Genomic DNA, 23,179 nt, shown 5'->3' with positions numbered 1-23,179 from the left:
GGAGAGGTGTAGAGAGACATAGTGGAAGATGGACAGAGATAGGGGGAGAAAAAATGGGTTGAGAAAGTGAGGAAGAGATGGACAGAGGGAGAGGGAAACAGGAGGACAGAGAGAAGGAGGGGATGGACTAATAGAAGATTGGAATAAATATATACCTGGACAACGCCGGGTATTGAGGTCATCCACTTGCATAGAGGTGCCACCTCCCAGTATCGTGTCGGACCTTCTTTTGCCCGGAATATTGCAGCAACTCGATGTGGCATGGACCCAGCAAGTCGTTGGAACTCCCCTGCAGAAATATTGAACCATGCTGCCTCTATAGCCGTCCATAATTGGGGAAGTGTCGCTGGTGCAGAATTTAGTGAACGAACTGATCTTTCGATTACGTACCACAGATGTCCAATAATATTCATGTCGCGCGATCTGGGTGGCCAAATCATTGGCTCGAATTGTCCAGAATATCCTTAAAATCAATCCAGGACAATTGTAGCCTGTTGACATCGCGCACTGCTATCCATAGAAATTCCATCGTTGTTCGGAAACATGGAGTTCATGAATAGCTGCAAATAGTCTCCAAGTAACCGAACTTAACCATTTCTAGTCAGTGATCGGTTCAGTTTAACCAGAGGACCAAGTCCACTCCATGTAAACATAGCCCACGCCATCATGGAGCCACCACCAACTTGCACAGTGTCTTGTTGATAAGTTGGGTCCATGGCTTCGTCGAGGCTGTGCCACACTCGAACCCCATCACCATCTCTTACCAACTGATATCGGGACTCACCTGATCAGGCCACGGTTTCCCAGTCGTCTGTGGTCCAGCCGATGTCGTCACAAGCGCAGGAAAGCCACCGCAGGCGACGCCATGCTGTTAGCAAAGACACTAGCGCCGGTCGTCTGCCGTAATAGCCCATTAACGCCAAATTTCGCCGCACTGCCGTAACGGATACGCTCATCGTACGTCCCACCTTGACGTCTGCGATCATTTCACGTAGAGTTTCTTATCTGTTAGCACCGAAAAATTCACGTAAACGCCGCTGCTCTCGGTCGTTAAATGAAGACCATCGGCCACTGCGTTTTTCGTGCTGAGAGGTAATGCTTGAAATTTGGTATTCTCGGAGCACTCTTGACACTGCTGGATCACCGAATATTGAACTCCTTAACGATTTCCTAAATGGAATGTCCCATGCGTTGTGATATTCGCTATTTTTGGCTTCATTAAAACAGCAAATAGTTAATACTTTCAGCCAGAAGGCAAATACTTGTTTATAAAGAATGATTACTGTATAATAAGGCGTCGCATAGCGATGGTGGAATTTCCTAAATAATGTAATTAGTCGTCTTTAGGCGGCAACATAAACAGAAGAATACGGATAGATATGCGATCCTTCACTATTTTGTTCGCTGGAGAACAAATGAAGCCTTGAGCGCTAAAGACTTGTACTGTTTTTCTTAAGTAAGACGGACGCAGATTTGTGGCGGTCTGATCTAATTTTTACTAAATGTATAAAAACGAGTTATGTCTAAGTTTGAGTGAAGTGTAAAGAACTGTTATAACTTACCGTGACGACGCACGAGCGACTCAAAGAAGACAATGGCTATATAAAAGAGCGCTCAATGGACATGAAACGGACATAAAAATCTACCGTCATTGTAGTACTAAGCTTAAGGTACGACACATGTTTTAGTTATAATAAATATTTGTTCTGGAAATATTGAATCAGTTAGCAGTGCTCATTCCTATCATCTCCTCAGTATTATTTTCATTTTAATTATGCATTTTGCTAAGATTACAGACACCAAGATCAGCAGTCCAATGTGCGTGTTACATTGACAAAAGGAAAACTGTTTTATCGTCTTCTTGCATCAGCTTTAATATTGAATTTCCCTTTTGTGTGATGTTACAGTTGTTTTTGCGCTCTTAGGAACTTTCTGGTCCCTTAGGAAATTGTTTTGTCATAACTATAACTTCACGACCGGGTATGATCGTATCTACGGTCATGAAGTAATTAGAAAGACGATAATGCAATTTCTTAATCAATAGCACGCTAGCTGTGACTGCTTCAAGCCACGCGAAACTGCAAGTAAAGACTATTCACATTTCATAATGCAATATTTTATGACAATGGTCAATCCATGATTCTTACGCCAATTGTGATTGATAAAACAGTAAGCGAAATCTCAAATTCCAACTTCTCCATTGAATAACAACATCACTTTTATTTTGTTACATCACAGCGTTTATCTCCAACTACCATCCTTCGTTCAAAGTGTGTTAACTGCCGTCGTGCGACCTTAATCACGTCGGATACCTTTTCAAAAGAATCACCGGAGTACGAATGGGAGCTTCGGCAATTCGCGGCCCTTTTATACCTTGTGTAACCCATACGACCGCGATCTGTATATTTGTATATCACTATCCCATGACTTGTCACCTCAGTATGTAGCTTTGCAGATATTCTATCGAGGCTCATTACTCTTCATTAAACACTCATCATGAATGTAGTGTAATAAGTGGCGCCCAATGTCTAGAAACGTGCATTTTCATTCCACAAAAGCTACACTACGATGTGTGTAAGTAAGAGGGCAGAAAATGCAAAGGTCGTAATATTACGATAATGAAATGATATCGGGTGATCAAAAAGTCAGTGTAAATTTGAAAACTGAATAAATCACGGAATAATGTAGATAGAGAGTTACAAATTGACACACATGCTTGGAATGACATGGGGTTTTATTAGAACCAAAAAAATACAAAAGTTCAAAAAATTTCCGACCGATGGCGCTTCATCTGATCAGAATAGCAATAATTAGCATAACAAAGTAAGACAAAGCAAAGATGATGTTCTTTACAGGAAATGCTCAGTATGTCCACCATCATTCCTCAACAACAGCTGTAGTCGAGGAATAATGTTGTGAACAGCACTGTAAAACATGTCCGGAGTTATGGTGAGGCATTGGCGTCGGATGTTGTCTTTCAGCATCCACAGAGATATCGGTATATCACGATACACTTGCGACTTCAGGTAACCCCAAAGCAAATAATCGCACGGACTGAGGTCTGGGGACCTGGGAGGCCAAGCATGACGAAAGTGGCTGCTGAGCATACGATCACCAAACGACGTGCGCAAGAGATCTTTCACGTGTCTAGCAATATGGGGTGGACTGCCATCCTGCATAAACATCGTACGTTCCAGCAGGCGTTTATCAGGCAGGCTGGGGATGATGCGTTTCTATAACATATCGGCGTACCTCTCACCCGTCACGGTAGCAGTTACAAATCAAGAACCACGCACTTCCTCGAAAAAAAAAAGGCCCGATAACTGTAGATGAGGTAAATCCAACCCATACCGTGACTTTCTCGTCGTGCAATGGAGTTTCCACGACATTTCTAGGACTTTCGGTAGCCCAAATTCTGCAGTTGTGGGCGTTGACAAACCCTCGGAGCGTGAAATGAGCTTAGTCGGTCCACAACGCGTTACTCAACCAATAGTCATCTTCCGCCATCTTTTGAAACGCCTACACCGCAAATGCCCTCTGCTTCACTAAATCGCCAGGTAACAGTTCATGATGCCGATGGATTTTGTACGGATAGCATCGGAGGGTACGCCTCAGTGGCAACCAAACAGTAGTGCATGGAATTCCGGTGCGACGTGCTACTGCACGAGCGCTGACTTCCCCGTCCATAGACGAACCCGCTACAGTCTCCATTTCTTTCTGAACTGTCTCAGCAGCATTACGCCTTGTGCTCGGTCGGCCACTACGGGGTCTATCGTCTAAACAACCCGTGACTTCGAAATTCGAAATCATTCTCGCCACAGTTGCATTTGTCAACGGACCTTCACCCGTTCGAATCCCCTTCCTATGGCGATAGGACCGTAACGCTGAACTAGCACATTCCCCATTCTGATAATACAGCTTCACTAAAAGCTCCTTTTCAGGTAACGTCAACATGCTGCGACTGCTGGCGCATCTGATTCTCTCTCTTTTTTTTTCTTTATTGTTCTTTTAATCACCTTATACAAAGGCGGGCTGTCGGCAGCATATTACGCTGCTCTTCAGCCGCGAGCGGGACAATATATGACATATAGGTGGTACAGATAATACAATAAAAACGGCGGGCAAAAACTGTAGACACGAAAAACAATAAACATGAAGCCTTTCACGCTGGACGAGAAAAAACACTAACACCTGTTGACACGGCGCACAAAACACGGACGACTGCGACGGCACAGGTGAACAGTGGTGGCGTGACGGCGAAAGAACACTAAACACAAAACAAAGGCACACACACGAGACACTGATGGCGATGATCTCCGGCGCGCGAATGTCCACTGAGCGTGTACGAGTCTGGGGACCTGCCAAGAGAGGAGGCGGGGGGGGGGGGGGGGGGAAGAGGGAGAGGGGAGAGCAGATATGCCACGGGCAGGGGAGATGGGAGATAGGGGGAAGGGAGGAAGGTGGAGGGGAAGCCTGGGGGAAGAGGGGTGGAGGAAGGGAGATGGGGGAAAAGGAGAGAGAAGGGAGGGAGGGTGCCTAAAGGAAAAGACATAGGAAGTGGGGGGGATAAAGTTGATAGGATGGCTAGATGGAGGGGAGGAGGGTATCATCAGGGAGGGGGAGCTGGCGGAAGCCACCTTGGGAGAGGGTAAGGAGGGTGGAGAGATGGAGACCGGGTGGGACGTGGGAATACAGGGGGGGCAGCGGGCGGGGGTGGGAGAGAATGGGTGAAACAAGCAGGTGAGGAGGATCGAGTTTATGGGAGGTGTAGAGGATCCGTATCCTTTCAAGGAAAAGGAGGAGGTGGGGGAAGGGAATGAGGTCCGCGTGGGGGAGGGGAGACATATGCGATAGGTGAGGCGGAGAGGATGGCTTTCAAGGATCTGAAGGGATTTATAAAAGGTAGGGGGGCGGAGATCCAGGCTGGATGGGCGTAACGAAGGATAGGGCGGACTGATTCTCTCTCTCATTACAGCTCCTTTTATACTCGACTGTCAGGCGCAGTCACTGACGTTTTGCTGTTCAGCGCCATCTGTCGGACATTTTGTAAACTTAGTTTTTTTTTTGTTCTAATAAAACCCCATGTCATTCCGAGCATGTGTGTTAATTTTTACCTCTTTATCTGCATTATCCCGTGGTTTATTAAGTTCCAAATTTATACTGACTTTTTTTGATCACCCGGTATAGTCACTAAATTATAGCTACCATGTGTGCAGTTTTCATTGCAGGTCGTTAATTATCACATTTTGCCTGTTTCCTTACTGCGACGTGCTCCTAGCTGACGAGTGTTTCCCCCCCGCGCAGCCGGGCTGCAGGCGCTCTCCTACCTTGTCGGGCGCGTTGATCTCTGCGCCCTGGCCCAGCAGCACCTCGCACATCTGGAAGTGGCCGTGCATGGCGGCGATGTGGAGCCCCGTCTTGCCGTGCTTGTCGCCGCTCTGCAGCAGGTCGGCGGCGCGGCTCACCAACAGGCCCACCACCGTGATGTGGCCGCCGAAGCACGCCAGGTGCAGCGGGTTGTAGCCCTGCAAGGCGCACCACTTGCCGTCACAACACTGCTCGCAGCCGACTGGCGTGAACAGAATGTCAAATAATAATAAAAATGTGCAACTACAGTGTAATAAAACTAATTATGGTGAGATAAATGTACTAACCTATTGTGGATCATATTCCCATGTTGAAGACTCAAAACCAAGAAATCCATTACCATATACTTAAAGGAAAATATATAGACGTCAACATATATGTAAGCACTTAATGTAATAACGATTATGACTATCGACTTCTTAGAAATATAAGCAGAGATAAACAATTATTTGCACTTTCTTTTTGAAATATATGTTTCAAAGATGATTTTGCACAGATAGATCGAAGAAATTCTGGTCGTATGTAAAGTACACAAGCGGCAAGACGCAGTCAATACCTTCGCTGCGCAGTGCCGATGGTACTCTTACCGACGACTGTGCCGCTAAAGCGGAGTTATTGAACGCAGTTTTCCGAAATTCCTTCACCAGGGAAGACGAATGGAATATTCCAGAATTTGAAACACGAACAGCTGCTAGCATGAGTTTCTTAGAAGTAGATACCTTACGGGTTGCGAAGCAACTCAAATCGCTTGATACGGGCATGTTTTCAGGTCCAGATTGTGTACCGATTAGGTTCCTTTCAGATTACGCTGATACAATAGCTCCCTACTTAGCAATCATATACAACCGCTCGCTCACCGATAGATCTGTACCTACAGATTGGAAAATTGCGCAGGTCGCACCAGTGTTTAAGAAGGGTAGTAGGAGTAATCCATCGAACTACAGGCCTATATCACTGACGTCGGTTTGCAGTAGGGTTTTGGAGCATATACTGTATTCAAACATTATGAATCACCTCGAAGGCAAAGGTCTATTGATACGTAATCAGCATGGTTTCAGAAAACATCGTTCTTGTGCAACGCAGCTAGCTCTTTATTCACACGAAGTAATGGCCGCTATCGACAGGGGATCTCACATTGATTCCGTATTTCTGGATTTCCGGAAAGCTTTTGACACCGTTCTTCACAAGCGACTTCTAATCAAGCTGCGGGCCTGGATTCGTGATTTCCTGTCAGGAAGGTCGCAGTTCGTAGTAATAGACGGCAAATCATCCAGTAAAACTAAAGTGATATCAGGTGTTCCCCAGGGAAGCGTCCTGGGACCTGTACTGTTCCTGATCTATATAAATGACCTGGGTGACAATCTGAGCAGTTCTCTTAGGTTGTTCGCAGATGATGCTGTAATTTACCGTCTAGTAAGGTCATCCGAAAACCAGTATCAGTTGCAAAGCGATTCAGAAAAGATTGCTGTATGGTGTGGCAGGTGGCAGTTGACGCTAAATAACGAAAAGTGTGAGGAGATCCACATGAGTTCCAAAAGAAATCCGTTGGAATTCGATTACTCGATAAATAGTACAATTCTCAAGGCTGTCAATTCAACTAAGTGCCTGTGTGTAAAAATTACGAACAACTTCAGCTGGAAAGATCACATAGACAATATTGTGGGGAAGGCGAGCCAAATGTTGCGTTTCATTGGCAGGACACTTAGAAGATGCAAGTCCACTAAAGAGACAGCTTACACTACACTCGTTCGTCCTCTGTTAGAATATTGCTGCGCGGTGTGGGATCCTTACCAGGTGGGATTGACGGAGGACATCAAAAGGGTGCAAAAAAGGGCAGCTCGTTTTGTATTATCACGTAGTAGGGAAGATAGTGTGGCAGATATGATACGTGAGTTGGGATGGAAGTCATTAAAGCAAAGACGTTTTTCGTCGCGGCGAGATGTATTTACGAAATTTCAGTCACCAACTTTTTCTTCCGAATGCGAAAATATTTTGTTGAGTCCAACCTACATAGGTAGGAATGATCATCAAAATAAAATAAGAGAAATCAGAGCTCGAACAGAAAGGTTTAGGTGTTCGTTTTTCCCGCGCACTGTTCGGGAGTGGAATGGTAGGGAGATAGTATGATTGTCGTTCGATAAACCCTCTGCCAAGCACTTAAATGTGTTCTTAGAGGTACGAGGGCTGTCCAGAAAGTAAGTTACGATCGGTCGCGAAATGGAAACGACTATGAAAATCCGATGAAGCTTTGCAAAAATGTGTTGGGCAGTGTCTCTAGTATGACTCTAGGTAGAATTATGTCGCTCTTTTAATTCCTGAGCTCTTAGTGAGCGCGTAAAGATGTTATAGAAAATAGTGTCTCCCGCCAAGTACGAGGGCCTGGTGAGAATTTTCCCCTGAAGCTATGCAACCAACATTACATAACTGTCGTGCGGTTTCTTCTTCAAGACAATTCTCAGCCTCATTCTGCAGGGACAATGAAGATGTTCCTGTATCGTTTCAATTGGAAATGTTTGGTTACCCACAATACAGCCCGTAACTGTCTCCCACTGAGTTTCATCTCTGCTTAAACGAACCGCTGGCTATGAAAACATTTTGGCACAGACGACAAGCTTTAGGCCAGCGTAGAGAATTGGCGGAAAGCACTGGCGGCTGCCTTCTATGATGAGGATATTGGAAAGTTGGTACAACGCTACGACGAATGTCTGAGTCAGAACGGCGACTACCTAAAGAAGTAGCGGAAAGGTGTAGCTAACTGTTACAAATGAAACATTTCTGATTTTCACTGTGATTTTCATTTCGCGATCAATCGTAACTTACTTTCTGGACAGCCCTCGTATATCTCTATCTGTGGGCATTTGGTAGTAAGAGTTTGAAATGCGAGGGTGAAGTACAACTTACGAGGGGCGTTTGAAAAGTTCGTGCAAAAACAGAAACTACTTACGTGTTTGGGGTAAACCTTTTTTATTTTTCGACATAGTCGCCCTTTAGAGTTATACACTTCGTCCAACGCTGTTGTAATTCGTTGATCCCTTCCGAATAATAGTAACTGTCCAAGTCTGCAAAATAGCTATTAGTTGCTGCAATCACCTCCTCGTTTGGATAAAATCTTTGTCCCGCCAGCCATTTCTTCAAATTGTGGAACAAATGGTAGTCCGAGGGAGCCAAGTCTGGAGAATAGGGGGGATGTGAAACGAGTTAGAATCATATTTCCATTAATTTTTCGACCACAACTGCTGAGGTGTGTGCTGGTGCATTGTCGTGATAGAAAAGGGTTTTTAGGCAGGCCAATCGCCGGAGTTTTTCTTGCAGCTCGGTTTTCAAACGGTCCAATAACGATGAATAACATGCACCTCTAATAGTTATACCCTTTTCCAGATAGTCGATGAGGATTATCCCTTGTGAATCCCAAAAGACAATCGACATAACCTTTCCGGCAGAAGGAACGGTCTTCGCCTTTTTTGGTGCAGACTCTCCCTTGGTAACCCATTGTTCATATTGTTGTTTGGTCTCAGGAGTATAGTAATGTATCCATGTTTCATCCACAGTGACAAACGACGCTAAAGTCCTGCGGATTCTTCCTACACAGCAGAAAACCATTCTTGCAACTTTTCACACGATTCCGTTTTTGGTCAAGCGTAAGCAATCGCGGAACCCATCTTGCAGATAGCTTTCTCATGTCCAAATGTTTAGGCAAAATATTATGTACTCGTTCACTCGAGATGCCCACAGCACTGCCAATCTCACGCACCTTAACTCTTCTGTCATCCATCACTATATCACGGATTTTACCAATGATTTCTGGAGTCGTAACCTCCACAGGGCGTCCAGAACGTTCAGCATCACTTGTGCTCAAATGGCCACTCCGAAAATTTTGGAACCACTTATCAACTGTTTTAATGGAAGGTGCAGAGTCGCCATAATGTTTATCAAGCTTCTCTTTAGTCTCCTGAGGCGTCTTGCCTTTCATAAAGTAATATTTAATCACCACACGAAATTCTTCTTCGTCCATTTTTTTGACAATTACTCGACTTCCTTGATTCACACGAAAGCCAAACACAAAGAAATAGACCAATACGGCTGAAACTTGGTGTAAGTTCTTTCCAAAGATGCTATTAACTAAACATGGTGGTGCCATCTTTCGGACTTTGCACGGACTTTTCAAACGCCCCTCGTACGTGTGTTTGCTAATACGGTGCTTGATGTTGATTTGTATTGTGAAATGTAATGACTGAAAATGTATCTATTCAACAACAGTAAGTCCACCAGTGTACATAGTATTATTTAAAAACAGAAAATGAAGTCGAATATCCTGTAGACCAGTGTACAAAGTTGCATTTGAGAATCGATTACGAACCTACAACTTACAACAAAGAAGAAGAATAAAAGATGGGTATTACGAAGACTGCTTATATTAGTTCTACCGTTGCTACCTCTCCCTGCTGTGTCTCACTAATACACCGTGCCAAGCGCTGCGAAAATGTGACCAGCCGCCCAAATTATTAACTTACTTCAAAATTAATAAATCGACTTTGGGTTGCAAGAGGATGATGACGGTCAGAAGACAAAGGAGAAATTTACAAGAAGATTTAGAGGTCATTTGAATATGTTACTGATACTGGAGTGCGTCGCACAAATGTGACAAATTTTGTTCTTATGTGACGGGGAGACAGGCGAAATACCCTCGGACTACGAGGGTATCCAATTCCAAGGAAAGCGGATGCTAACAGATGTGAAAATTACCGAGCTATCGGTTTAATAAATCACAGTTGCAAAATACTAACACTAATTCTTTACAGAATAACGGAAAAACTGATAAAAGCTAACCTCGGGGAAGATAAGTTTGGATTCCAGAGAAATGTAAGAAGCAACACTCCTTCTACGACTTATCTTAGAAGATGGGTTAAGAAAAGGAAAATCTACGTTCATGTCATTTGTGGACTTAGATAAAGATTATGACCATATTGGCTCGAATACTCTCTCTGAAATTCTGAAGGTAGTAGGGGTAAAATACAGGGAGTGAAAGGCTTTTTATGTACAGAAACCAGACGGTAATTATAAGAGTCGAGGGGCATAAAAAGGAAGCAGTGGTTGAGAAGGGAGCAGACGGAGTTCTATTTAGCGTCTCCCCGACGTTATTCAATGTCTACATTGAGCAAGCAGCAAAGGATACAGAAGAGAAATTTGAAGTAGTAATTTAATTTCGGGGGGAAGAAATAAAAACTTTGAGGTTTGCCGATGACGTAATTCTGTAAGAGGAAGTACAGGAGTCGGAAGAGCAGCTGAACGGAATGGACGGTGGCTTGAAAAGACGATAAAGATGAATATCAACAAAAACAAAACAAAGATAACTGAATGTAGTAGAATTAAATGAGGTGATACTGAGGGAATTAGATTATGAAATGACACATTTAAAGTAGTAGGTGAGTTTTGCTATTTGGGCAGCAAAATAACTGATGGTCGAGGAGACTGTCCATGGCAAGAAAAGCGATTCTGAAGAAGATAAATTTAAAAAACACAGAACACAGATTTAAGTGATAGGAAATCTTTTTTGAAAATAGCTGTACGGCGTGTAGCCACGTGTAGCAGTGAAACACGGACGATAAACAGTTCAGACAAAAAAGAGAATAGAAGCTTTTGAAATGTGTTACCACAGAAGAATGGGGAACATCGGGTAGGTGGATCTCATAACTAATGAGGGGATCTGAATAGAACTGATAAGAAAATAAATGTGGCACAACCTGACTATAAGAAATGACCAGTTGATAGGATACATTCTGAGATATCAAGGATCACGAATTTAGCATTGGAAGTTAAGTGCGGGGGGTAAAAATCGTAGAGGGAGACCAGGAGATGAATACAGTACGCAGATTCAGAAGGATGTAGGTTTCAGTAGTTACTCGGAGATTATAAGGCTTGCACAGGATAGAATAGCAAGGAGAGCTGCATCAAACCAGTCTTCGGACAACAACAACATGTGAGAGGGAGAACATGTCATCATTCACTGAAAGCAGCTTATGCTGGTAACACCAATGTCTTCGCCGTTCAGGGTGAAGAAATAAGAACTTCGAGGTGTGGCGATGGCACTGAAATTCTGTCAGACTCTGCAAAGGACTTGGAAGATGAGTTGAAGGGAGTGGATAGTGACTTAAAAAGTGGTCGCAGCACGAACATCAAAAACTAGGGTAATGGAATGTAGTAGAATTAAATAAGACAATGCCGAGACAATTAGATTACAAAGTGATATACAGGGTGATTCAAAAAGAATACCACAACTTTAGGAATTTAAGACTCTGCAACTACAAAAGGCAGAGCGAAGCACTATCTGTCGGCGAATTAAGGGAGCTATAAAGTTCTATTTACTTGTACATTTGTTCGCTTGGGGCGCTGTTGACTAGGCGTCAGCGTCAGTTGATGCTAAGATGGCGACCGCTCAACAGAAAGCTTTTTGTGTTATTGAGTACGGCAGAAGTGAATCGACGACAGTTGTTCAGCGAACATTTCGAACGAAGAATGGTGTTAAACCTCCTGATAGGTGGTGTATTAAACGTTGGTATAAACAGTTTACAGAGAATGGGTGTTTGCGCAAAGGGAAAAGTTCTGGACGGCCGAGAACGAGTGATGAAAATGTAGCACGCATCCAGCAAACATTTGTTCGCAGCCCAGGAAAATCGACTCGCAGAGCTAGCAGAGAGCTGCAAATTCCACAATCAACTGTATGGAGAGTCCTACGAAAAAGGTTAGTTATGAAACCTGAACGTCAACTACCCGAGGCGATGGATCGGCCGCCAGGCAGCCCGTGACAGAGCACTTCATCACTGGCCTCCAAGAAGCCCTGATCTTACCCCCTGCGATTTTTTCTTATGGGGGTACGTTAAGGATATGGTGTTTCGGCCACCTCTCCCAGCCACCATTGATGATTTGAAACGAGAAATAACAGCAGCTATCCAAACTGTTACGCCTGATATGCTACAGAGAGTGTGGAACGAGTTGGAGTATCGGGTTGATATTGCTCGAGTGTCTGGAGGGGGCCATATTGAACATCTCTGAACTTGTTTTTGAGTGAAAAAAAAACTTTTTAAATACTCTTTGTAATGATGTATAACAGAAGGTTATATTATGTTTCTTTCATTAAATACACATTTTTAAAGTTGTGGTATTCTTTTTGAATTACCCTGTACTAGAAGTAATTGACGAGTTTCGTCATTTAGGCAACAAAATGTGTTACGATAGCCACAGTAGAGAGGATGTAAAATGCAGATTGGCAGTAGCATGGAATGCGATTCTGGAAATGATAAGCTGCTTAAGATAGAATATAAATTTAAGAGCTAGGAAACCTGTTCTGAGGGTATTTGCCTGGAATGTAGCCTCGTACGGAAGTGAAGTGTGAACAATAAAGCAGTGCCGACACTTAGAAAGTACAAGCTATCAAAGTGTGGTGCTACAGGACAATTCTGCAGGTTGGATGGGTGGGTCACCTAACTAATGATATGGTACTGAATAGAATTTTGGAGAAAAAAAATTATAGCAAAACTTGACTAAGAGAATGGATCAGGTGACAGGACACGTGTTGGGGCAACGAGGAATCGTCAGTTTTAATAATGATAGGAAGCGTAACGGGTAAAAATTGTAGCTTGACAGTAGTAAGCCAGCTAAGTTGGACAGTATGCAGAGACGGATAGACTAGCTAGTGATCTGCAGCAAACCAGTCTTCGGACTGCAGACCACAATAAAGAGACGTATTAACAAACGTAAGAGAAACCGCTCACGAGGCTCAGAGCAAGTACACTAAAACAACTGTGAATGTCAAAGTTGACATATTCTACAGTTACTTGCTTGAATATATGTCTTTCTAGTGCCACAGTTCAGATGTAAGTTTCGGTTACAGGTATTATCTAAGGATACTTACGGTGCAGATAGCATGCCGTGTTCGTTATGCAGGGTGGTCCATTGATCGTGACTGGGCCAAATATCTCACGAAATAAGCGTCAAACGAAAAAACTACAAAGTACGGAACTTGTCTAGCTTGATGGGCGAAACCAGGTGGCGCTATGGTTGGCCCGCTAGATGGCGCTGCCATAGGTCAAACGGATGTCACTGCTTTTTTAAAAATAGGAACCCCATTTTTTATTACATATTCGTGTAGTACGTAAAGAAATATGAATATTTTAGTTGGACCACTTTTTTCGCTTTGTGATAGATGGCGCTGTAATAATCACAAACGTATGGCTCACAATTATAGACGAACTGTTGGTAACAGGTAGATTTTTTAAATTAAAATAGAGAACGTAGGTACGTTTGAACATTTTATTTCGGTTGTTCCAATGTGATACATGTACCTTTGTGAACTTATCATTTCTGAGAACGCATGCTGTTACAGCGTGATTACCTGTAAATACCACATTAATGTAATAAATGCTCAAAATGATGTCCGTCAACCTCAATGCATTTGGCAACACATGTAACGACATTCCTCTCAACAGCGAATAGTTCGCCTTCCGTGATGTTCGCACATGCATTGACAATGCGCTGACGCATGTTGTCAGGCGTTGTCAGTGGATCAAGATAGAAAATATCTTTCAACTTCCGCACAGAAAGAAATCCGGGGACGTCAGATCCGGTGAACGTGAGGGCCACGGTATGGTGCTTCGACGACCAATCCACCTGTCATGAAATATGCTATTCAACACCGCATCAACCGCACGCGAGCTATGTGCCGGACATCCATCATGTTAGAAGTACATCGCCATTCTGTGATGCAGTGAAACATCTTGTAGCAACATTGGTAGAACATTACGTAGGAAAACAGCATACATTGCACCATTTAGATTGCCATCGATAGAATGGGGGCCAATTCTCCTTCCTCCCATAATGCCGCACGGTACATTAACCCGCCAAGGTCGCTGATGTTCCACTTGTCGCAGCCATCGTCATTTTCCGTTGCCCAATAGTGCATATTATGCCGGTTTACGTTACCGCTGTTGGCGAATGACGCTTCGTCGCTAAATAGAACGCGTGCAAAAAATCTATCATCGTCCCGTAATTTCTCTTGTGCCTAATGGCAGAATTGTACAAGACGTTCAAAGCCATCGCCATGCAATTCCTGGTGCATAGAAATATGGTACGGGTGCACTCGATGTTGATTTAGCATTCACAACACTGACGTTTTTGAGATTCCCGATTCTCGCGCAGTTTGTCTGCTACTGATGTGCGGATTAGCCGCGACAGCAGCTAAAACACCTACTTGGGTATCATCATTTGTTGCAGGCCGTGGTTGACGTTTCACATGTGACTGAACACTTCCTGTTTCCTTAAATAACGTAATTATCCGGCGAAGGGTCCGGACACTTGGATGATGTCGTCCAGTATATCGAACAGCATACATAGCACACGCCCGTTGGGCATTTTGATCACAATAGCCATACATCAAGATGATATCGACTTTTACCGCAATTGGTAAACGGACCATTTCAACACGGGTAATGTGTAACGAAGCAAATACCGTCCGCACTGGCGGAATATTGCGCGATACCACGTACTTATACGTTTGCGACTATTACAGCGCCATCTATCACAAAGCGAAAAAAAGTGGTCCAAGTAAAACATTCATATTTCCTTACGTGCTACACGAATATGTAATAAAAATGGGGGTTCCTATTTTTAAAAAAAGCAGTAGTCATTTAGCGGGCCAACCATAGCGCCATCTGGTTTCCTCCTTCAAGCTAGACGAGTTTCGTTCTTTGTAGTTTTTTCGTTTGATGCTTATTTCGTGACATATTTGGTCCGGTCACTATCAATGGACCACCCTGTATATCTGTGGCTGAGTCACAGGAAACAATAACTTAATGTAAAGGTAAGCTACAATATGTACAGCGGTTCAACGAAAAAAAAATGGAAACACCGCCAGAAATGCACTCCTGCATATACATACAGAGGCGTGCTTAGCCTTCATGTTGCACTGTCTATTTGACAACTAACAGCGCCTCTGCAATGTTCTCAATGAGTTGCAAATGTCAGTCGTGCTCACAAAAGTGTCGTATCTAGTGGTGACTGCATTATGTGGGACCAAAGAAATGCGAACGTGAGCAAATGGTTGGTGCTGGCATGGTAGGTGCTTCCGTAACCATCCCAGCCGAAGTCTCGTGTCTCAAGGGGAACCGCGTCGAAGATCTGCACCGCTTACAGGGAAAGCGGAAGAAGAAGTCACAAAGCAGGTGAAATTTTGTGTTGACTGATTGTGACGGACAGTTATTTCAGAACACTGAGACGAAAAATAAGAGGACAACAGCTGGAAAAGTCATTGCAGAATTGAATGTCGTGCTAACTAACCCTGTCAGCATCTAAACGATATGAAATGGAACTCAAGAAGAAGGGACCTATAGGGCGAAATGAAATTCCAAAATCACTCATCAGTGATGTAACAGGAAAACGTGCTGCCGATGCCATAAAATCTGGACCATGGAGTAATGGAAGAACGTAATTTTCTCGGGTCAGTCTTGTTTCAATCTGTTTCCAACTTTGGCCGAGTTAACGTCCCAAAAAATATAGCGGACGTTCTGTGACGATTTGGTCAGTCATATCGTGATACTCTGTGGGCCCCATGGTTACTCTGCAATGAAGCATTACCGACAAGGACTATGTGACCATTTTGGCTGATGTGATCCATCCCATGGTAGACTGTTTGAACCCCAGTGATGATGCGGTGTCATAAGACGACGTGGCTGTGTTTGAAACAGCTCGCATAGGCCAGGATTGGTTTTGTGAGCACGAGGATGGACTGTCGCATCTGCCCTGGCTGCCACAGTCACCAGATCTCAATATTATTAATTATCTGTGGTCTAGTTTACCATCCCCATTATCATTATCCGAACGGGCCACTATTTTTCAGGAAGAATGATACAAGGGTCGCTTCAAAGCTTTCACAACATGCAGTGTTTGCTCTCGTTCCGGCCTTGGCTGGTGCCGGCATGAGCCGATCGGCGTCACTTCTCAGGAGTGCCGAGAACACGTTGCAGTGCAGAAATTTTCAGTTTTCCGTTGTCACACCACCCAACATCTATATGATGGCAAGGCAGCAGGACTGTAGAAGGAGCTTTGCAATATACTGAATATACTGTCCACAACAACCAGTTTGGTACATGATTCTCTGATTACAGGATGTGTTAAAAAAAAGTAACCCAGATTTTGTAATTTCGCCAGTTTATTAAACCAGAAGATTGGATGGGTAGACCACATAACTAATGAGGAGGTATTGAATAGAATTGGGGAGAATTTGTGGCACAACTTGACTAGAAGAAGAGATCGGTTGTTAGGACATGTTCTGAGACATCAAGGGATCACAAATTTAGTATTGGAGGGCAGCGTGGAGGGTGTAAATCGTAGAGGGAGACCAAGAGATGAATATACTAAACAGATTCAGAAGGATGAAGGTTGCAGTAGGTACTGGGAGATGAAGAAGCTTGCACAGGATAGAGTAGCATGGAGAGCTGCATCAAACCAGTCTCTGGACTGAAGACCACAACAGCAACAACAACAACAGTAGACCAGTTAGGCTATCTTTTCGTTGTTGTGTTGTTAAACATGTACTGTGCAGTAGCTGCTGTAGCTAATATTAAGTCAATTGCAAAGTCAGAAACATTACGTGTGTGGTAGTAGTATCGGCGATTATCTACAAGGATTGGAACTTAAATAGTGGCAACTATTTATTCACAACCGATACAAAAGAGTTACGTGTTTGCACCTGTTAATGTCATTCAGAGTAGTCGCCAGCGTTGTGTAGAACCCGTTGCCAGCAATGTGGAAGGCGTAGTATACCGTTAGCAAAGCCTCTTCTGTTGATGGTGCGAATGGAGTGGTATGCAGTAGACCACTCCATTCACACCATCAACAGAGCAGGCTCTGCTAACGATTTACTGCGCCTTCCGCATTGCTGGCAACGGGTTCTACACAACGCTGGTGACTGCTTGAAGGACAGTAACAGCTGAAAACATGCAACTCTTTTGTATCGGTTGTGAATAAATAGTTGCCACTATTTAAGTTCCAATCCTCGTAATTTTTTAAAAGTGTATCAGAGAACTAGTATGAAATCTCGCTATAAGAGCGATACGAAGTGTAGAAAAGTTTTGAGAATTTAAATCTTGCTTTCGTTGAGTCTACTAAGAATAAAACAAGCATTTAGAATAAGATCGTGAAAACGTTGAAGTTGACTGGATGAAACCCTGGAAAAGGTTTAAGAAATGAGTGTGAACGATCGTCAGACCACAATAAGAGAAGTCGCTGGTGATGTTGGCATATCAATTGGATCATGCCATGAAGGCAATTAAACTGCGACAGAAAAATATGTTCAAAAACTGTTGAATTTCGAACAAAAACAGTAAGGAATGAAAGTTGCGCATGAGTCGCTGAACGTCGTCAAGTCTGAAAAAACTTGGCAAGTGCGATGGTCTAAGTTATGCTGATTATGTTCTTTGATTTTAATGGCGTAGTCCACCATGAGTTGTTGCCGCAAGATCATGTGATCAATAAGCAGTACTGTTTACATGTTCAACACGGCTTGCGTGAAGCAACCCGAAAAAAAAAAGAAATGAGACACGCCCGAATTTGTGGCAAAACAATCTATGGTTTATGCTCAACGATATTGCACCTGCTCACTCCTCATTGATTATTAGTGAATTTTTGGCCAAAAACAATATGATCACGATGTCCCATCCTTCATATTCGCCAAAAACGGTCTATGCGACTTTTTACAGGTCGTAAAAATAAGGACAACCTTTCAGGGCCGTCTTTTTACATGCCTAGCTGAGATTAAAAACACGTCGTTGAGAAAGCAAAAACACCATCTCAAAGCTAGACCTCCAGAAACCTTTCTGGTATTGGAGAGAATGCTGGTATAAGCGTATGGAGACTATTTCGGTAGGGTTGTATTGATGTGGACGAATAAATGAAACTGTTTCCTGATAAAAAAGATTGCCGTTATATTCTGAAGGTAACGGCCTTGCCGCAGTGGATACACCGGTTCCCGTTAGATCACCGAAGTTAAGCGCTGTCGGGCGTGGCCGGCACTTGGATGGGTGACCATCCAGCCGACATGCGCTGTTGCCGTTTTTCCGGGTGCACTCAGCCTCGTGATGCCAATTGAGGAGCTACTCGACCGAATAGTAGCGGCTCCAGTCAAAGGAAACCATCATAACAACCGGGAGAGCGGTGTGCTGACCCCACGCCCCTCCTATCCGCATCCTCAACTGAGGATGACACGGCGGTCGGATGGCCTGAAGACGGAGTGCTTTCATATTCTGAACGCAACTCGTACAGTGGTATATGGTGAACAATCTGAGCCACCTGTGAATAAAATTTCATTCGTGGACAGTTGTTTGACGTTTAACTTTGGAATGGTCCATGGAGGCTGAATTATAACTCAGTTTCATTCAACAACATGGTATTAGCTAGCTGAATTACACAGAAAAAATTTCGTACTTCGGAAAGTACACTAGTTGGAAGGCAATGGGGTTTCTGGATGAAACAGTGTGTTTTGCAAACATTGAAAAAAAAAAATCCTGCGTTGGTTATAGGCAGAGGCGGGAGTGCCAGCCGTGCAGATGACATCGTGAAGGCCTCCCCGTTGTTGAGACGGGCGGTGCCGGCACTAAAGTGCGCGTCATTTATGACAGTGGCCGAGTTTAGGTTCGTTCTGCGCATCTGACGTCACAAAACACAGTCAGCTAATGAGCAGAGAACGACGTTGCCAGAGCTCGACTACAGTACAGAGCACGGACGAGTGTCTTCAGTTTTAGAAACGTTCATTCATAAATAAAATAACTGAACGAAAGCAATGTCTAGATAGCAGTATTTCTTTTATAGAAAGTTTGGAAAAAGCATTCTGTATACCAAGTGCTTCATATTCTATTAATTAGTTAAACCAAACAAGCAATAAGCCTCCTAATTCAGGCAATAGCACGGAAAGGCGTTTGTATCATTCTCACTAACGGCTTTTTCGCAATAAAGAACAGCTGTAATTGTTTATTTCCTATTGTACTTCGACAAAACGTGAGTAATTCATAGTCATACCAACAGTGTTTGTCAGTATTTTGCGTCCCAGTTTAAAGTCCTCCAGGAAGTATATTCAGTGATGAGCTGCGTTAGTGTAATGGTTAAAGTGTTTGACTGCTAAGTGAAAGGTTCTGAGTTCAAACCTTATTTAATGCTTAAAATTTTCTTTATTTAAAAACAATATCGAGGTGTCTTACTTTGTGAATTTTATTCGTTTGAATGTAATTTTTTGAAATTTCTAGTGGCAACTGAAATCAACCATACGGAAAGTATACGCTATGGACTTTTACCTCTGTAAACTCTTCAAAATTTCGTGCAGTGGTTTACTACATCTAATGCTGCACAATATCTGCGTTGAACACTGAAACAAAATTAAGTCATTTATGGGGGGAAAGTATCAATCAAGAAGATGTGTAAAAATCTAATTTTTGGGCCAAATAGTTTCTGTGAAATCGAATGATAAGTGTGTCAAAGCAGTTGGAACACCATGTGTCTACACAGGCGAGCAGTGCAGTGATGACAAAATCGCGCACAGCGCGGAAAGCGGGGAGCATGTCTTTGTAGCAGCGAAAGGCTTAATGTGGCCGTGGTGGCTTTACTTCATAAACTGCACGCTCCCCCCTAAACATAAGTTTGCTTGGCACGTGCAACTGGCAACGCAGCAATCTCCCGCTTCTGGGCGGGCATGCGCGAACCGCCAAGATAAAAGAATTGAACTGTAGTCCAGACTGGTGGAGCGGCGGGTGAACTCACGTTCTCAGTGGTGGCGGCGTCGACCTGGACTCCTGCCGAGTTGAGCAGCAGGCGCACCACGTTCTCGTTGCCCGAGTAGGCGGCCAGGTGGAGCGGCGTCATGCCCGACTCGTTCCCCAGCTCGCCCACCAGGCTGCTGCCCGCCGGCGGGTCCGACTTCACTGTCGCCGGCACGTGGATCAGCAGCTCGCGCACCGTCTCTGCCGAAGGGAAACAACAGCCGCTGCAGCAGTGACGCAGTGAGCACAAAAGAGTGCAGCTTGTTCAGCCTACTGGGCCCGGATATGGGCTTTCCCATAGCGCAATGGTGGTAGGATCTGTTTTGCTTTTATACAGGGTGAAAAGTATTTAAACCGACAAACTCTAGGAGGTTGTAGGGGACATCAAAACCAATATTTTTCCCCGATGTCATTTTTTCCTATGAGGAGTATTTAAACTGACAGAGTGTGGCGTGCGTACTTTAAGACCTTCGGTACACACACCATCAGATTATTTGACTTGTCGCTCTAACGAAGTAGGCGAGTGTCAGCAATATGTCTCGTGGTCTTATCGTGGCGTGTTTATCTTCTGCCGTTGGGTGAGACGATAGAAATGCCACTTGCACGCTTAGAGTAGCAGACTGACGGTGACCAACTTTACACAGAACTTGATTAATTTTCACACTCATTTATTAAAATAATAAAAAGCATAGACATTACGTAACTTGATTCTGGATGCTGTTTGGTCTTGGTACATTAATCTCATTCTCACATATCTCTGATACTTGACAAAGTGTCTATTCATTTATCTTCATGGTTATGTACAGGAATATGAAAATCTTATTAGGGGCAAACTGAAACTTGACTATAGACTGGTACAGACTAATGCAGACTGATACAGACTAATGCAGGCTGGTACAGACTAATGCAGACTGACTAATCGGAGGTCTGTACACTCATTATAATACCTCGTGCGTTCATGTACCACTGCGCGAATGTGATCCGCGAGGAGAAAAGGTTCTACGTTAGCAGCAATCTCATTGACTGCGTTACATATTAATATGCAGATCGGCGGAAGCAGAATTTGGTCCGTCTCTAAGACAGTGCCATCTCATAGTGTGGAGACGGACGAGCGCTGCGCCTGCGCTGTTGTGTTTAGCGGGGTGCGCTCTAATGTGAAAGTTGTGCACGCGCTGACTACGCTGAACTATGTACACAACACAGAGCAAGATTTCTCTGTCGGCAAATTAATTAAACCAACAAACACTTTTCCATTTTTTAATGACCAAGAGGCAACACATTAACACAACCCAATTTCAATTAAAAAGTAGATTTTCAAAAATGCCTCCATTCACACGTAAACAAAGGTTACATCGTTGGATCATGTTCTGTCCGACACGGGCAAAGACCCCAGGAGTATCCTGAATTGTTCCTGCTGCTGCTACTATCTGGGCAACAAGATCCTCTTCTCATGCAACAGGAGTTGCGTAAACAAGGTTGCTCATCTCCCCCCGCACAAAAAAGTCCAGAGGAGACATTTCTGGGGATCGAGCAGGCTATGGTACAGGACCACCTCCGCCAATTCACGTTTCTGGGAGCCGTCGGTCCAGGAATCGACGCACACGACGACTGAAATGTGCTGGCGCCCCGTCATGTTGGAACCACATGCGTTGTCTTGTAGGGAGCGGGACGTCTCCTAGCAATTCTGGCAATGCTGTGGCGAGAAAATTGTAATAGTGCCTGCCATTTAATGGCCTAGGTAGCAGATACGGCCCAATTAAACAGTCCCTAACAACACCGACCCACACATTAACGAAGAACCGCACTTGATGAGCGCTAGTAACTGTGGCATGTGGGTTATCCTCACTCCAAACATGCCAATTGTGCATGTTGAAGACTCCATCACGCCCGAACGTTGCTTCATTGGTAAACAACATAGATGATGGAAATGTAGGATGCATTTCACACTGTTCCAGGTACCATTGCGAAAACTGTGCTCTGGGTGGATAATCAACTGGTTCCAGGTTGTGGACACGCTGCAAGTGAAATGGACGTAACAATTGATCTCCAAGGACTGTTCTTACATTCGTCTGATTCGTCCCCATGTTATGTGCAATTGCACGAGTGCTGATTGAAGGATCCCGCTCCACATGCTGCAAGACAGTTTCCTCAAATTGCTGCGTTCCTACCGTGCGACGGCGTCCCTGTCCAGGTAATCTGCTAAATGACCCGGTCTCACACAGACAGTGGTACACAGCAGCAAAGGTCGTATGATGTGGGATACGGCGATTAGGATATTGTTGTTGATAAACCCGCTGTGCAGCTCGTCCGTTGTGGTGCGCTACGTAGTGAGCACCAACCATATCAGTCTACTCACTCCAGGTGTATCGCTCCATTACTAAACAGAGACAATGCACTATTACACTGGTGGACAGCAGTTGCCTACAACTGAAGTGCCTAATACGCCCTCTAACAACTGAAGATCGTAATACCGCCTCTAACAATTGAAGAGCGTAATACGGCCTCCACCAGTTTAAATAATACTTACAGGAAATAATGACATTAGGGAAAAATATTTGTTTTGATGTCCCCTACAACCTCCCAGAGTTTGTCCGTTTAAATACTTTTCATCCTGCATAAATTTTTGGAATTTAGGTTGTGTTGACGTACTGATCTGTAGGATAGCCCTAAATCTAGGTTAGGATGAAAGATGCTTCTGAATTGGCGAAGGAGGTGAACATGATTTCATTACTATATGTATTCTTCTTCTTATGGGAGAATACTTTATGCATATTGGAATTTGCTGAGTTGTGTAATTCCTCCATTTGGATGATTTCGAAGCTCAAGGCAGACGGTTGCTATTTGTAGCTTCATGCCCAGGTAGAGTTCTGGTTCATTGCACAACTGCCCTACCGCAATATCTATATCAACAATTGCAAAACTGATGATCAGACCAGTAAGCCGTTCTAACTGAAATTAATACTTTTATTTTTTGCACAGTTGTGTAATGTACAATATGTTATTATGCTCGCGTA

General features: G+C 43.8%; 1 protein-coding gene across 1 annotated transcript in view; it reads right to left on the bottom strand.

Moving 5' to 3' along the window:
* Positions 1 to 23,179, bottom strand: part of LOC124620279 (serine/threonine-protein phosphatase 6 regulatory ankyrin repeat subunit A) — a 437,897-nt gene that overhangs the window by 179,706 nt on the left and 235,012 nt on the right. The window contains exons 12-13 of the mRNA XM_047146947.1: positions 20,155 to 20,366; positions 5,328 to 5,540 (exon numbers count right to left, since the gene is read on the bottom strand). Of these exons, the coding sequence (XP_047002903.1) occupies positions 5,328 to 5,540; positions 20,155 to 20,366 (425 nt within the window). The remainder of the gene's footprint in view (positions 1 to 5,327; positions 5,541 to 20,154; positions 20,367 to 23,179) is intronic.

The sequence above is a fragment of the Schistocerca americana genome, chromosome 6 (genome assembly GCF_021461395.2).
Source record: "Schistocerca americana isolate TAMUIC-IGC-003095 chromosome 6, iqSchAmer2.1, whole genome shotgun sequence".
Lineage (NCBI taxonomy): Eukaryota > Metazoa > Arthropoda > Insecta > Orthoptera > Acrididae > Schistocerca > Schistocerca americana.
This window is presented reverse-complemented; position numbering and strand designations above follow the sequence as displayed.